This window comes from Bubalus bubalis, chromosome 16, assembly GCF_019923935.1.
Source record: "Bubalus bubalis isolate 160015118507 breed Murrah chromosome 16, NDDB_SH_1, whole genome shotgun sequence".
NCBI lineage: Eukaryota > Metazoa > Chordata > Mammalia > Artiodactyla > Bovidae > Bubalus > Bubalus bubalis.
This window is the reverse complement of record NC_059172.1, coordinates 68370286-68384081: the sequence shown is the minus strand read 5'-3', so window position 1 is coordinate 68384081 and position 13796 is coordinate 68370286. Positions and strand designations below refer to the sequence as shown.

The following is a 13796-nucleotide window of genomic DNA, read 5'->3' as shown; positions in this document are numbered from 1 at the left end:
GGTCAGGAATATTCCCTGGAGAAAGAAATGGCAACCCCCTCCAGTATTCTTGCCTGGGAAATCCCATGGACAGAGGAGCCTGGCAGGCTACAGTCCATGCGGTCACAAAGAGGTGGATACAACTGAGTGACTAAGCACATGTATACTAAGGCAAACTGAGAAGAAAGAATTTTTTCCCATCACAAACCACTGTGCTTTTTGTCTAAAAGCAGGTACTCATGAATTTCCAGACAGATTTATGCTGCACATATTACTTCATTGTTGAATTCATCCCTTTTTATATCTCATTCCAAATCATAAATATTCCATGGAAATAAGAGAAGTGTTATCTCTCTGCTACTTCCTCAATATCCAAATCATTTAACTTTATACTCAAGATTTTCCAAGCCACTATGCTAGCTTTATAGCACATAGTTAAGCATCCACATAAGAAATAAAAATTTGTTTCCTAAGATTCTTGAATATTTAACTTTGATATCCTTAAGACTGTATCTCCCATGTACTTCACACAGTCATAGACATATACTCATTAACAATGGAAACCATGTGTATTCAGTGAGAAAAAGAAAATATAGTATTTCTATGTGAGTAACTTGAAACAGATGGAAGTGGTAAAAAAAAAAACAAGCTTATGTATTTTTGTTTTATGTTTATTACCTTATTCAGAAAAACACCAAATTTACTAGAATTTAAAGACTACATGAATTTTTGTTTTTAAGCTTTAAACAAATATTTGAAGCCCCAATTTAATTAGACCCCACTTAATATACTAGTGTTCATGACAAGGGAACTGATTTAAACTTGTTTTCTAGCTATTACAGACTTCAGTGAGTGTTCATCCTGATGCTATTGAAAAAACTATAGACGACATCATGGAACTGAAAAAAATTAACCCCGACATAAATCCACAGTAAGAATATGTTCATTATGTTATAAATATAAAACAGAAGTCACATGCCACATACTTAGTATTTCTAAATATTCTGTTTCTAAATACTTTCTCACACACGCTTTCTCTCTCTCTCTCTCCTTTCTCTGCCCCAGATAATTATCTGCATGTTTTGACTTTCAGGTGAAAAATAAAGAAAAAAGATGCCTTTTTCATATTTGTAAATAGCAGCAACTTTGTAATTCTGTTGTGATTTATGTTTATGCTTTGAGGTGCAAAGAATGTAAGAAATCTGATGGACACCCTTGATATCAGAAGAGGAAATAAAGGGAGCCCATTCATCAACAGTCACTCCATATGCTGCCTATGTTTTACATTAACAGTAAATGTACAAATTGTAAATGTGCCTGAGCTGACTCTGCTCTATGAAGAATATTTCTTCAGTTCATGACAGGCTGTTAATCTTGGAGACAGTTATTACCTGCTTGTGAAGAAGACAGACATGTGTGGGAGGAGAGATGACTTTTATATGAAGACTTTAGAATTTTGTAATTAGTTGTCTTATCTTGGAAGTATTAAAATGCATTTGGCAATGTACATGACATTTAAAATTAGCTTTATATTTTCCATTGGGTACAGGAATTTTTCTGTAAAATTTTAGTCTAAGGATATTGGGTAGAATAAATTCTGTATGCAGATACATTCAGATACAGTTTAGGTAGGTAACAGTTGAACTGTCATTTAGATGTGCGTACTTAAGAACTTTAGATGTTACATTCAGAGTGCACTTAGCATAGGTCTCTATGTTGGAGGGATTCTAGGTACTAGCTAATTGCTCATCACAAAACTCCATTTCCACATGGTATCCATAGCATTCTTCTGCAGATGCTTCAGCTAATTAGCTGCTTTCCCTTATTCAGCTTTATTAAATATGATTTAATTATATAGTAAATGTCTTTTTGAAACCTACTGACTTATTTCTCTGAAATGGTGGTAAGAATGCAATTCATTTAAAATTTAAGATTACAATTAGGCATGAGAGATATATTAGACCTATAATCATACTTAGAGATTGGATTAGATTTAATAGCAAATCTTTTCTGTCTCTTTTATGAAAGTTATATATTTCATTCAGAAGCGGTTCCTTACCATCTATTCTTTTGATTTCCTTTAGGAAGAAAAAACTTTTATAGGTAGTATTTAATTGCGGTTTTGGACCGTGAATTTTAAATCATTATAACTGGGCTCAAACACAGCTTCATTAATCAAAATAGGAACCATTACAATCAACACATTTTTGCCAATGAAAAATGTTTGTTTATTCCTGTAGCATAAAAACCCATGCTTTGGGATTTGACAAACCCTTGGAAAGCATTTTCTGCCTCCTGCTGATTGTAGAAGCGTTTTCCTTGCAAAAAGGTGTTGAGTTGCTTGAAAAAGTAGTAGTTGTACTTTGAGAGGTCAGGTGAACATAGTGGATAAGCAAAACTTTGTAGCCCAGTTTGTTCAACTTTTGAAGTCTTGATTGTGCAACATGTGGTTGGGCATTGTCGTGGAGATTTGGGCCCTTTCTGTAGGCCAGTGCTGGTTGCAGGCATTGCGGTTTTCGGTGCAAATCTTCAATTTGCTGAGCGTACTTCTCAGATGTAATGGTTTCGCCGGGATTCAGAAAGCTGTAGTGGATCAGATCAGCAGCAGACCGTCAAACAGTGATCATGACCTTTTTTTCATGCAAGTTTGCCTGTGAGAAGTGCTTTGTAGCTTCTTCTGGTTCAGCCATTGAACTGGTTGTTGCCAGTTGTCATATAAAATCCACTTTCATCACACATCACAATCCAATCGAGAAAAGCTTTGCTGTGTTACATAGAATAAAACACTTCAAAATGATGATTTTTGATTTGCAGTCAGTTCATGAGGTACCCACTTATCGAGCTTATTCACCTTTCCAATTTGCTGCAAATCCTGAATGACCATAAAATGGTTGATGTTGAGTTCTTCGCCAACTTCTTGTGTTAAAAGGGTCAGCTTCGACGATTGCTCTCAGTTGGTCATTGTCAGCTTCCAGTGACGACCATTGCGCTCCTCACTTCCAAGGCTCTCATCTTCTTTGCAAACCTTGAACCACCACTGCACTGTATGTTCATTAGCAGTTCCTGGGCCAAATGCATTGTTGATATTGTGAGTTGTCTCTATTGCTTTACAATCCATTTAAACTCAAATGAGAAAATTGTTCAGATTTGCTTTTTGCCTAAACATCATTTCCACAGTGTCAAATAAATTTAAAATAAAAAGCATCTAATAAATCATTAGCAAAAAACCTAAAGCAAGAAATGTGCATTAAAATGATGTATAACATGGCCACATTTATTTAAGACTGTATTCCAATATCAAATGGCAAATTTCAACAATGCAGAAATTAGGGTTAGGGTTAGGGTTTAGGGTTACGGTTAGACCCTGACCCAATAGATTGTATTTTACAGCCGAATATGAATTTTAGTGTTGTTTTTTTTTTTTTCCAGTTTGACATTCACAAGATGTGATCTTTAAAAAATTAAATATTTTTCTGGAAAAAAAATCAAGAAATAGAGCTGGGGGAAATACCATGTAATCTATCAATCCATCACTACTATTAACCTTACTTTGTTTTATACATTTTTTCAGGTGCCACTTATGGTGGTGGTAAGAATTACTACTGTAAAATTGAATTGGCTCCCTTGTTCTCTTTTTTATTTTTCCCACTCTCCTCTTTCCTCCAAATTAACTGTCTTCTCTGTCCTCTGTTGATTTTCTGGGTGATGAGTACCACTGTGCCTTTTTCCTAAGTTTAAATATCGGATTTAGGTTTTTTTTTAAATTGAACATTCAGTTTTATATCAGTTTAGTGTTCTGAGTTATCTAACACTGCCCTTTGTGTTTGAAATAAACATACAGTCCTAAAATAAGATTTTGTATTGCCCTCAACTTTGAGTTAAAACTCTATACATCTCTTCCCTCTCAAAAAAGATGGTTATGACACCGTCGTTGTGATTATGATGACCCCCCATTCCAACAAAAAATGTTTAAATTTAGTGAGTGAATTAGAAGTCAGAGTATACTGAGCAGTAATTCTTGGCTTGAATCATATGAAATTGCTATTGTTGAATCACAAAGTTGAATGACTATAAGGAAACTAGCAGCCATCAAATGAATACAGGAGGGTAATTTATGTAACAGTAATTTATGGAAAAACAGGATCTTGGTGAGTATTTAGTCACCTGTTTAATGAACTCGTAATGTTATTTGACTGCTTAAGGAGACTCTATTTCACATTTTGTGTTATAGGAGAGAAAAACAGCTTTCAGATCACAGGAAATAATGATCATCTCTATGTCATGCTTGCCAGATTGATTTTTGTTCCAGTGATATGTTTTAAGGGGACTGATAAACAAACTGTATATTCAGAGAAGACTGAGCAAGATAGTAAAACATCTGAAAACCATGTCCTATGAGAAGGAACTGCAGAAAGTGGGAATTTGAGATAAGACCCTGGAGATGAGACTGGAAGAAAGAATTCATCTTAAAATTAATAGACATGGCAGGGAAATGTGGAAATATATTTTCTCTGAGAACAGCATTTGAACCATTTTGTAATAAAGCACATTTGGTTTCAGCATAAGAAAAAGCATTCAGACAAGTAGAGTGGTTCGAATGGAATGGGAAATGTCAAGTAGTGAGTTCTTTCTCTTGGCATTGCCTTATCTGTCAGGGGTGCTTGCAAGCAGAAGTGTTTTAATTTTTGTTGCTTTCATTTGTTTTGAAATTTCTCTTACCCCTAAGCCCCTGGGACGATTTCTTTCTCTCACACTAAATAGCTGCCCACACACACCCTTCTAAAGAGTTTCTGATATATCTACCTAAGGGAGTAAAATAATTCCTAAGAAACTATGACCACCTGTATTTTCTACATCTTTCAAGTCACCTGCATAAAGAGCTCCCATGTTTTTAAGCCATATTATTGCAATTTGACTTAAGAAAAGACTGGAATGAGAGGTAAATTTTAACTGACTTCCACAATTGTCCATGTAGAGTTTCAGTTAAAAATTGTGCTTCTATTAGATCCTATTTGAGCAATTTCCTAAATATTATATAAATATGAAAAGCCCTATTGTACATACATGAAGTGAACAAACACCAAAGAATATGTTTTGTTTTTCCTCATATGTGTTTCTTCTGTTTTTTAACACCTTAGATTGGGAATCTCTCTTCAGGCTTGCCTTCTGCAAATTGTTGGCTACAGAAACCTTATTGCAGATGTGGAAAAACTGCGCAGAGAATCCTACGATTCTGATAATCCCCAACATGAAGAAATGCTTTTGAAGGTTAGTCCTTGAACACATTTCAGTTCTTCACTTAGGTCAGCTGTTTGTCAAGCCCCTGCTGTGTGCTAGGCACTGGTCTGGACGTGGGGGAAACCAGGGTGAATATGACACGAACACTGAAATAATAGGTAAAGCCTACCTTTTCTTGCTAGTTCAGATGTTGAAGGTAAATTTTTCAGTAGAAAATCCATGTGAGAAGTTAAAGCCAATTTTCATGTGTAATCTAAAAAGGCATCAGAGGTGATTTATATGGCCTCTCATATTTGGCTCAAGTTTAGATTATTTAGAGCTTCCCTGGTGGCTCAGATGGTAAAGAATATGCCTGCAATGCACGAGGCCTGGGTTTGATCCCCGGGTTGGGAAGATCCCCTGGAGAAGGGAATGACAACCCATTCCAGTAATCTCGCCTGGAAAATTTCATGGACAGAGGAGCCTGGTGGGCTACATACAGTCCATGAGGTCGCTAAGAGTCAGCCACAGCTGAGCAACTATAATACTTTCACATTCACTTAGATTGTTTAACTGTGTTGAAAACCAATAGAAATAGCATTTGTCAAAGAGTGACCTAGGATTTCCACTTATGGCTTTTAGTAGATGTCAAAGAAGATGAAGTTGGTTTCTGCTTCCACAATAGCTCCCTGGGGAAATTACCAAAGCTCTTAATGCTGATTATTTATTCATGTAACTTGGAGAGTATTAAAGAGTAGGTAAAAGTTTATATATGGTGTATTAAAGCTGTTTGAAGAATAATACGCTGTTTTAAACACTCCTTCTTGGCTGTCAAAGCAAAATCTTAAAAATCTTATCTGATCTGATACTGTATTATGACACATCAATAAAACTTCAAAAAATGAAGATAAGTCTTTAGAACTACTCATCTGAAATGTTTTATAAATTCATTTCTGAAAATAGATGCTCTTTAGGTTGGAGTGCTTCTTTGTCCTTTCCTAGAATTCAAAATGGCAGTAATGAAATTGGAAGAAAACATTTGTTTAGCCGCTTTAACTTATTTTATTGAAAAATGTAAATAGAAACTATAATTTGAAAAGTGTATCCTTTTGTGATTTTGTGTGTACTATATACTTTTGTGTATGTATATGCTTAAGCAGATGACTCATTTATCCCTACTAATTAGTGCTAGATCTGATGTCAATCATTACAAGTAACAATAGTTTCATTCTTAACAATAGTTTCTTCTTTTTCTCCTCTGCTTACTTTTAGCTACTTAGTGGCTGATCTTCATCTCTTTGGTTATTTTTTTCCTGTGTTCTGCTAGGGATAGTCAACTTTAATTAAATGAACTCAAAGGTGGGAAATAAGAGGTGATGAAAGAGAAAAGACGTGTTATAGTTAAGGCACTGGCCATATGCTCCTGAACAGTTCATTAAAATGACTAAAATGCCCTCTGAATCAATGACATTTGGGTACCTGATATACATCATCTTAGTTGATCTGTTGTATGTGTCCTGGCACACAGGTTTTCAGCAAATATGAGCGAATGAATGAATTATTGAAGTCATAGATACAGATCAAGAACTTTTATGATACGATTTGAGTATGTCAGTGTTATTTTTATAGTCACAGCTATACGAGATAGGCAGGGGGATGATTTTTGTTGTTATTTAGTAGCTAAGTTGTATCTGACTCTTTTGTGACCATGCGTACTGTAGCCTGCTAGGCTTCTCTATCCATGGGGTTTCCCAGACAAGAATACTGGAGTGGGTTGCCATTTCCTTCTCTCCAGGGGATCTTCCTAACCCAGGGATCAAAGCTGTGTCTCCTGCATTGGCAGGTGGATTCTTGATGGTCGGTATCTTTTTTTCATCATTAACTTTATTTAAAAAACTTTTTATAGAGGTACTGTTGATGTACAATATTATGTTTCAGGTTATACACAATGAAAGTGAAAGTGAAAGTGGCTCAGCTGTGTCCAACTCTTTGAGACCCCATGGACTATACAGTCCATGGAATTCTCCAGGCCAGAATGCTAGAGTGGGTAGCCTTTCCCTTCTCCAGGGGATCTTCCCCACCCAGGGATTGAACCCAGGTCTCCTGCATTGCAGGAGGATTCTTTACCAACTGAACTATCAGAGACGCCATAAATAATAATTCATAATTTTCAAAGGTTATACTCCATTTACTTATAAAATATTGGATATATTTCCTGTGCTTTAAAAAATATCCTTATAGCTTATTTTATATATAGTAGTTTGTACCTCTTAATCCCCTACCCTTATCTTGCCCCTCCATGCTTCCGTCTCCCAACCGGTAACCACTAGTTCTCTATATCTATGATACTGTTTAACGTTTTATTTACTAGTTTATTTTTTTAGGTTCCATATGTAAGTGATATCGTGTAGTATTTTTCTTTCTCTGTTTGATTTATTTCACTTAGCATAATATCCTCCAAGTCCATGGGGCTGAATCCCATTGTATGTATAATATATATACCACATCTTTATCTGTTTATCTGTTGCTGGGCACTTAGTTTGCTTCCATATCCTGGCAACTGTAAATAATGCTGCTTTGAACATTGCAGTACATGTATCTTTTCAAATTAGTGTTTTCAGTTTTTTTGAACATATATCCAGAAGTGGAATTGCAGAGTCATATAGTAGTTCTACTTTTAGTTTTCTGAGAAACTGCCATACTGTTATCAGTGGATGCACCAATTTATATTACCACCAACAATATACGAAGGTTATCTTTTCTCTACATCCTCACCAGCACTTTTTCCTTGTGGTTTTTTTTTTTTTGATGATCGCCATTTTGACAGGAATGAGGTGATTTCTCATTGAGGTTTTGATTTGCATTTCTCTGAGGATTAATGATGTTGAGCATCTTTTAATGTATCTGTTGGTGAAATATATGCCCTCTTAGAAAAAAAATGTCTATTCAAATCTTCTGCCTATTTTTAATCATATTTAAAAACATTTTTATTGCAGTACAGTTGATTTGCAATGTTATGTTAGTTTCTGGGGGCTTCCTAGGTGGCTCGAGTGGTAAAGAATCCCCCTGCCAATGCAGAATACACAAGAGACAATAGCTTCTGGTGTACAGCAAAGTGATTCAGTTTCATACACACACATATACATATTCTTTTTCGTATTCCTTTTCATTATGGTTTATTACAAAATACTGAACATAGTTCCCTATGTTGTACAGTAGGAATTGTTGTTTATCCATTCTATATTTAATAGTTTGCATGTGCTAATCCCAAATTCCCAATCCCCTCCTTACCTACCCTCTTGGCAACCACAGATCTGTTTTCTATGTTCTGAGTCTATTTCTGTTTCATAAATAAGTTCATTTGTATCACACTTTAGATTTCACGTATAAGTGATACCATATGATATTTGTCTTTCTCACTTACTTCCCTTAGTATGATTATCTCTTTGTTGTTGTTCAGTCAGTCAGTCATGTCTGACTCTCTGCGACCCTATGGACTGCAGCATGCCAGGCTTCTCTGTCCTTCACCATCTCCCAGAACTTGCTGAAACTCATGTCCCTTGAGTCAGTGTTGCCATCCAATCATTTCCTCTGTCTTCCCGTTCTCCTCCTGCCTTCAATCTTTCCCAGAATCAGGGTCTTTTACAATGAGTCATTTCTTCCCATCAGATGGCCAAAGTATTGGAGCTTCCACTTCAGCATCAGTCCTTCCAATGGATATTCATTCAGGACTGATTTCTTTTAGGATTGACTGGTTTGATCTCCTTGCTGTCCAGGTGACTCTCAACAGTTTTCTCCAATACCACAGTTTCTGCAAATGGCATTATTTCATTCTTTTTTATGGCTGAGTTGTGTTCTATTTTTATCCATTCATCTGTCAATGGACAATTATGTTGCTTCTATATCTGAGCTGTTGTAAATACTGCTGCTATGAACATTGAGGTACAGGTATCTTTTCAGATTATACTTTTGTCCAGATATATGCCCAGGAATGGGATTGCTGGATCAGATGACAGGTCTATTTTTAGTTTGTTGAGGAGACGCCACAGTGTTTTCCACAGTAGCTATACCAGTTTACATTCCCACGAACAGTGTAGGAGGATTCCCTTTCCCCAACACCTCTCCAGTGTTTGCTGTTTGTAGATGTTTAATGATGGGCCATTCTGACCAGAGTGAAGTGATATCTCATTGTGGATTTGATTGGCACTTCTCTAAAAATTAATGATGTTGAGCATTTTTTTCATATGTCTATTGGCCTTCTATATATTTTCCTTGGAGAAATGTCTGTGTAGATCTTCTGCCCATTTTTTGGTTGGGGTTGTTTGTTGTTTTGTTATTGAGTTGCATGAGCAGTTTGTATATTTTGGAAACTGAGCCCTCGTTGGTTGCATTGTTTGCAAACATATTCTCCCAGTCCATAGATTGTCTTTTCATTCTGTTTATGAATGCCTTGCCTAGGGAAAAGCTTGTAAATTTGGTTATTCCCTGTTTATTTATTTTTTCTTGTATTTCCATTGCCTGGGGAGGTTACTGGTGCTTTACTTTGTTTATTGAGAGGTTTTGTTTTGTTTTTTTTTGTATTACTGATTCACTTTAATTACTGGCAATAGAACTGTTTATATTTTCTATTTCTTCCCCATTCAGCCCTAGGAGATTGCACTTTCTAGGAATTTGTCCATTTCTCCTAGGTTGTTCATTTCATTGGCATACAGTTGTTTATAGTAGTCTCCTACAATCCTTTATGGGCTTTCCTGGTTGCTCAAATGGTAAAGAGTCTGCCTGCAGTGCGGGAGACCTGGGTTCGATCCCTGAGTCAGGCAGTCCCTTGGAGAAGGAAATGGCAACCCACTCCAGTATTCTTGCCTGGGAAATCCCATGGACAGAGGAGCCTGGCAGGCTACAGTCCATGGGGTCACCAAGAGTTGGACACGACTGAGTGACTTCGCTTTCTTCATGATCCTGTATGTTCTGTGGTGTCAGTTGTACTTACTTTTTTCCTTGTTGAGTCTAGCTAAAGGTTTATCTATTTTATTTATCTTTTCAAAGAACTAGCTTTTAATTTCATTGATCTTTATATTATTTTCTTTGTCTCTATTTCATTTATTTCTGCTCTGATCTTTATGATTTCTTTACTTCTACTAACTTAGGTTTTTGTTTGTTCTTTTTTTAGTTGCTTTAGATTTAAGATTAGGTCTTTATTTGAGATTTTTCTTGTTTCCTGAGGTAAGGTTGTATTGATATAAACTTCCCTCTTGAAACTACTTTTGCTGCATTCCTGGGTTTCAGATCATTGTGCTTTCATTTGTCTCTAGGTGTTTTTTGATTTTCTCTGATTTCTTCAGTGATCCATTGGTTTTTACTTTTATATTACTGGCCTCCATGTGTTTGTGTTTATTGTAGTTTTTCTTGTAGTTTATTGCTAATCTCGTAGCATTCTGATTAGAAAAGATGCTGGATATGACTTCAATTTTCTTACATTTTTAAGGCTGACCTTGTGGCCTAGCATGTGGTTAATCCTGGAATATGTCCCATCGCTCATGAGAGTAATGTATATTCGGCTGCTTTTGAATGGAATGCTCTATGAATATCAACTAAGTCCATCTGCTCTAATATGTCATTTAAGGCCTATTTCCTTATGATTTACTGTCTGGATGATATGTTTGTTGATGAAAGCAGAGTGTTAAGCCCCCCACTATGATTTTGCTACTGTTGATTTCTCCCTTTATGGTTGTTAGTATTTGCTTTACATATTGAAGTGCCTCCTATATTGGATGCATACATATTTACAACTGTTATATCTCCTTTTTGTACTGGTCCCTTGATCATTATCGGAGAAGGCAATAGCAACCCACTCCAGTATTCTTGCCTGGAGAATCCCAGGGACTGGAGAGCCTGGTGGGCTGCTGTCTATGGGGTCAGACAGAGTTGGACAGGACTGAAGTGACTTAGCGGCAGCAGCGGCAGCTTGATCATTATGTAGCATCCTTCTTTGTCTCTTATAACAGTCTTTGTTTTAAATTCTATTTTGTCTGATACAAGTATTGCTACTCTAACTTTCCTTTGATTTTCTTTTGCATGGAATACTTTCTTCCAACGCATCACTTTCAGTCTGTATATATCCCTACATCTGAGGTGGGTCTCCTGTAGACAGCATATATAGGGGTCTGTATCCACCCAGCCAGTCTGTGTCTTTTTATTGGCACATTTAACCCATTTACATTTAAGGTAATTATTGATATGTGTATTCCTATATCAGTTTTCTTAATTGTTTTGGGTTTGTTTTTATAGGTCTCTTTTTTCCCTTCCTCTTTTATTTTCTTCTCTTGTGATGACCATCTTTGGTGTTGTGTTTGGGTGTTGTGTTTTCTGTGTGTATCTATTGTAGTTTGGAGGTTTGCTGTTCCCATAAAGTTGTGCTATAACAGTTCATCTATTTACATGGCTTTTTGTCTGTTTGTTTGTTTGGTTTTGTAAATTGCTAGTCTCTTTCCCACCTAGAGAAGTTCCTTTTGTTGCATAGTTGATCGGGTGGTTCTCTTAGCTTTTGCTTGTCTGTGAACCTTTTGATTTCTCCATCAAATCTGAATGAGAGCCTTCTGGGTAGAGTATTCTTGGTTGTCAGTTCTTCCCTTTCATCCCTTTAAATATTTTGTGCCACTCCTTTCTGTCTTGCAGAGTTTTTCCTGAGAAATCAGCTGATAACTTTATGAGAGTCCCCTTGTATGTTATGTGTAGTTGTTCCCTTGTTGCTTTGAAGATTTTATCTTTGTCTTTAATTTTTGTCAGTTTGATTACTCTGCGTCTCAGTGTGTTTCTCCTTGGGTTTGTCCTGCCTCGGACTCTCTTCTATATCTTTGTTAACCATTTCTTGCATCTTCTAAATCTTTGCCTCCATTTTCCCCCAACATCCTGTATCATCTTCACTAGCATTACTCTGAATTCTTTTTCTGGAAGATTGCCTGTCTCTACTTCAGTTAGTTGTTTTTCTGGGATTTCATCTTTTTCTTTCCTCTGGAACATAACCTTCTGCCTTTTCATTTTGTTTAACTTTCTGTGATTGTAGTTTTCTTTCTGGATGCTGCAGGATTTCAGTTCTTTATGCTTCTGTCTGCCCTCTGGTTGACAAGGCAATCTAAGAGGCTTGTGCAAGCTTATCAGTGGGAGGGACTGGTGGCTAGTAGAACTGTATCTTTCTCTGGTGGGCAGGACTGTGCTCAGTAAAACTTTAATCTGCTGATGGGTGGGCCTGCACTCCTTTTCTGTCAGTTGTTTGGACTGAGGCAACACAGCCCTGGAGCCAGAGGCTCTATGGTGGGGCAAATGGTGGCCTCTAGGAGGGCTTACACCAATGAGTATTTCCTAGAACTTCTGCTACCAGTGCCCTTGTACCCACAGTAAACCACAGCCACCCCTACATCTCTTCAGAAGACCCTCCAACACTAGCAGATAGATCTGGTTCTGTCTCCCTTGTTCACTGCTCCTTTTCCCTGGACTCTGATGCGCACAAGACTTTGTGTGTGCACTCTAAGAGTAGAGTCTCTGTTTCCCCTAGTCCTGTGGAAGTCCTGCAGTCAAATCCACATTGGCCTTCAAGGTCAGATTTCCTGAGCAGTCCTAGTCCCTTTGTCTAATCCCCAGGTTGGGAAGCCTGACGTGGGACTCAGAACCTTTGCAACAGTGGGAAAACTTCTGTGGTATAATTGTTCTCCAATTTGTGGGTCGCCACTACACTAGTATGGAATTTGATTTTATTGTAATTGTGCCCCTCCTACCATCTCATGTGGCTTCTCCTTTGTCGTTATACATAGGGTGCTTTTTTTGGTGGGTTCCAGCATCTTCCTTTTGATGGTTGCTCAGCATTTAGTTTGGAGAAGGCAATGGCACCCCACTCCAGTACTCTTGCCTGGAAAATCCCATGGATGGAGGAGCCTGGTAGGCTGCAGTCCATGGGGTCGCTAAGAGTCGGACACGACTGAGTGACTTCACTTTCACTTTTCACTTTCATGCATTGGAGAAGGAAATGGCAACCCACTCCAGTGTTCTTGCCTGGAGAATCCCAGGGACGGGGGAGCCTGGTGGGCTGCCGTCTGTGGGGTCGCACAGAGTCGGACACGACTGAAGTGACTTAGCAGCAGCAGCATTTAGTTGTGATTTTGGTTCTTTTGCAGAAGGAGGTGAGCACACGTTCTTCTACTTCACCATCTTGAAACTCTCTCCTGCTTTTTTTAAATTTTTATGATCTAGTAGGTTGATTATATTTCCCAAACTTGGAGTAGTGGCTTTTTGTAGGAGATGTCCTATGTGTTCCAGCAGTAAACTTCCCTCTCTTTACCTGAGCTTTATGTTTTAGGGATTCCCCCTGTGAGAGCTGCATGGGTTCTTCTGTTGTGATGGGCTGATTATGTGGGCAGTATGGCAGTCACCGATCCCGTTGTTAGTCACCGATCCTGTTGGTTGCCAGACCCTGCTTTGTGTGGGGGCTGCTGCCTGCTGGTCGGTAGGACCAGCTCAGGAGGCAGCTGCTGCAGAATCCTGGGTAGCCTGAGGCCAGTGCTGGCACACTGGTGGGTGGAGTGCAGATCTAGGGATCTGGCTACAGG

General features: G+C 37.8%; 1 protein-coding gene across 6 annotated transcripts in view; it reads left to right on the top strand.

Annotated features, from left to right (window-relative positions):
* The window catches only part of ELMOD1 (ELMO domain containing 1), an 85043-nt gene that overhangs the window by 40264 nt on the left and 30983 nt on the right, over positions 1 to 13796 (top strand). For all 6 annotated transcript variants that reach the window (XM_044929778.2, XM_025266953.3, XM_025266955.3 and 3 more), the window contains 2 exons: positions 813 to 910; positions 5118 to 5247. In XM_044929778.2, the coding sequence (XP_044785713.1) occupies positions 813 to 910; positions 5118 to 5247 (228 nt within the window). The remainder of the gene's footprint in view (positions 1 to 812; positions 911 to 5117; positions 5248 to 13796) is intronic.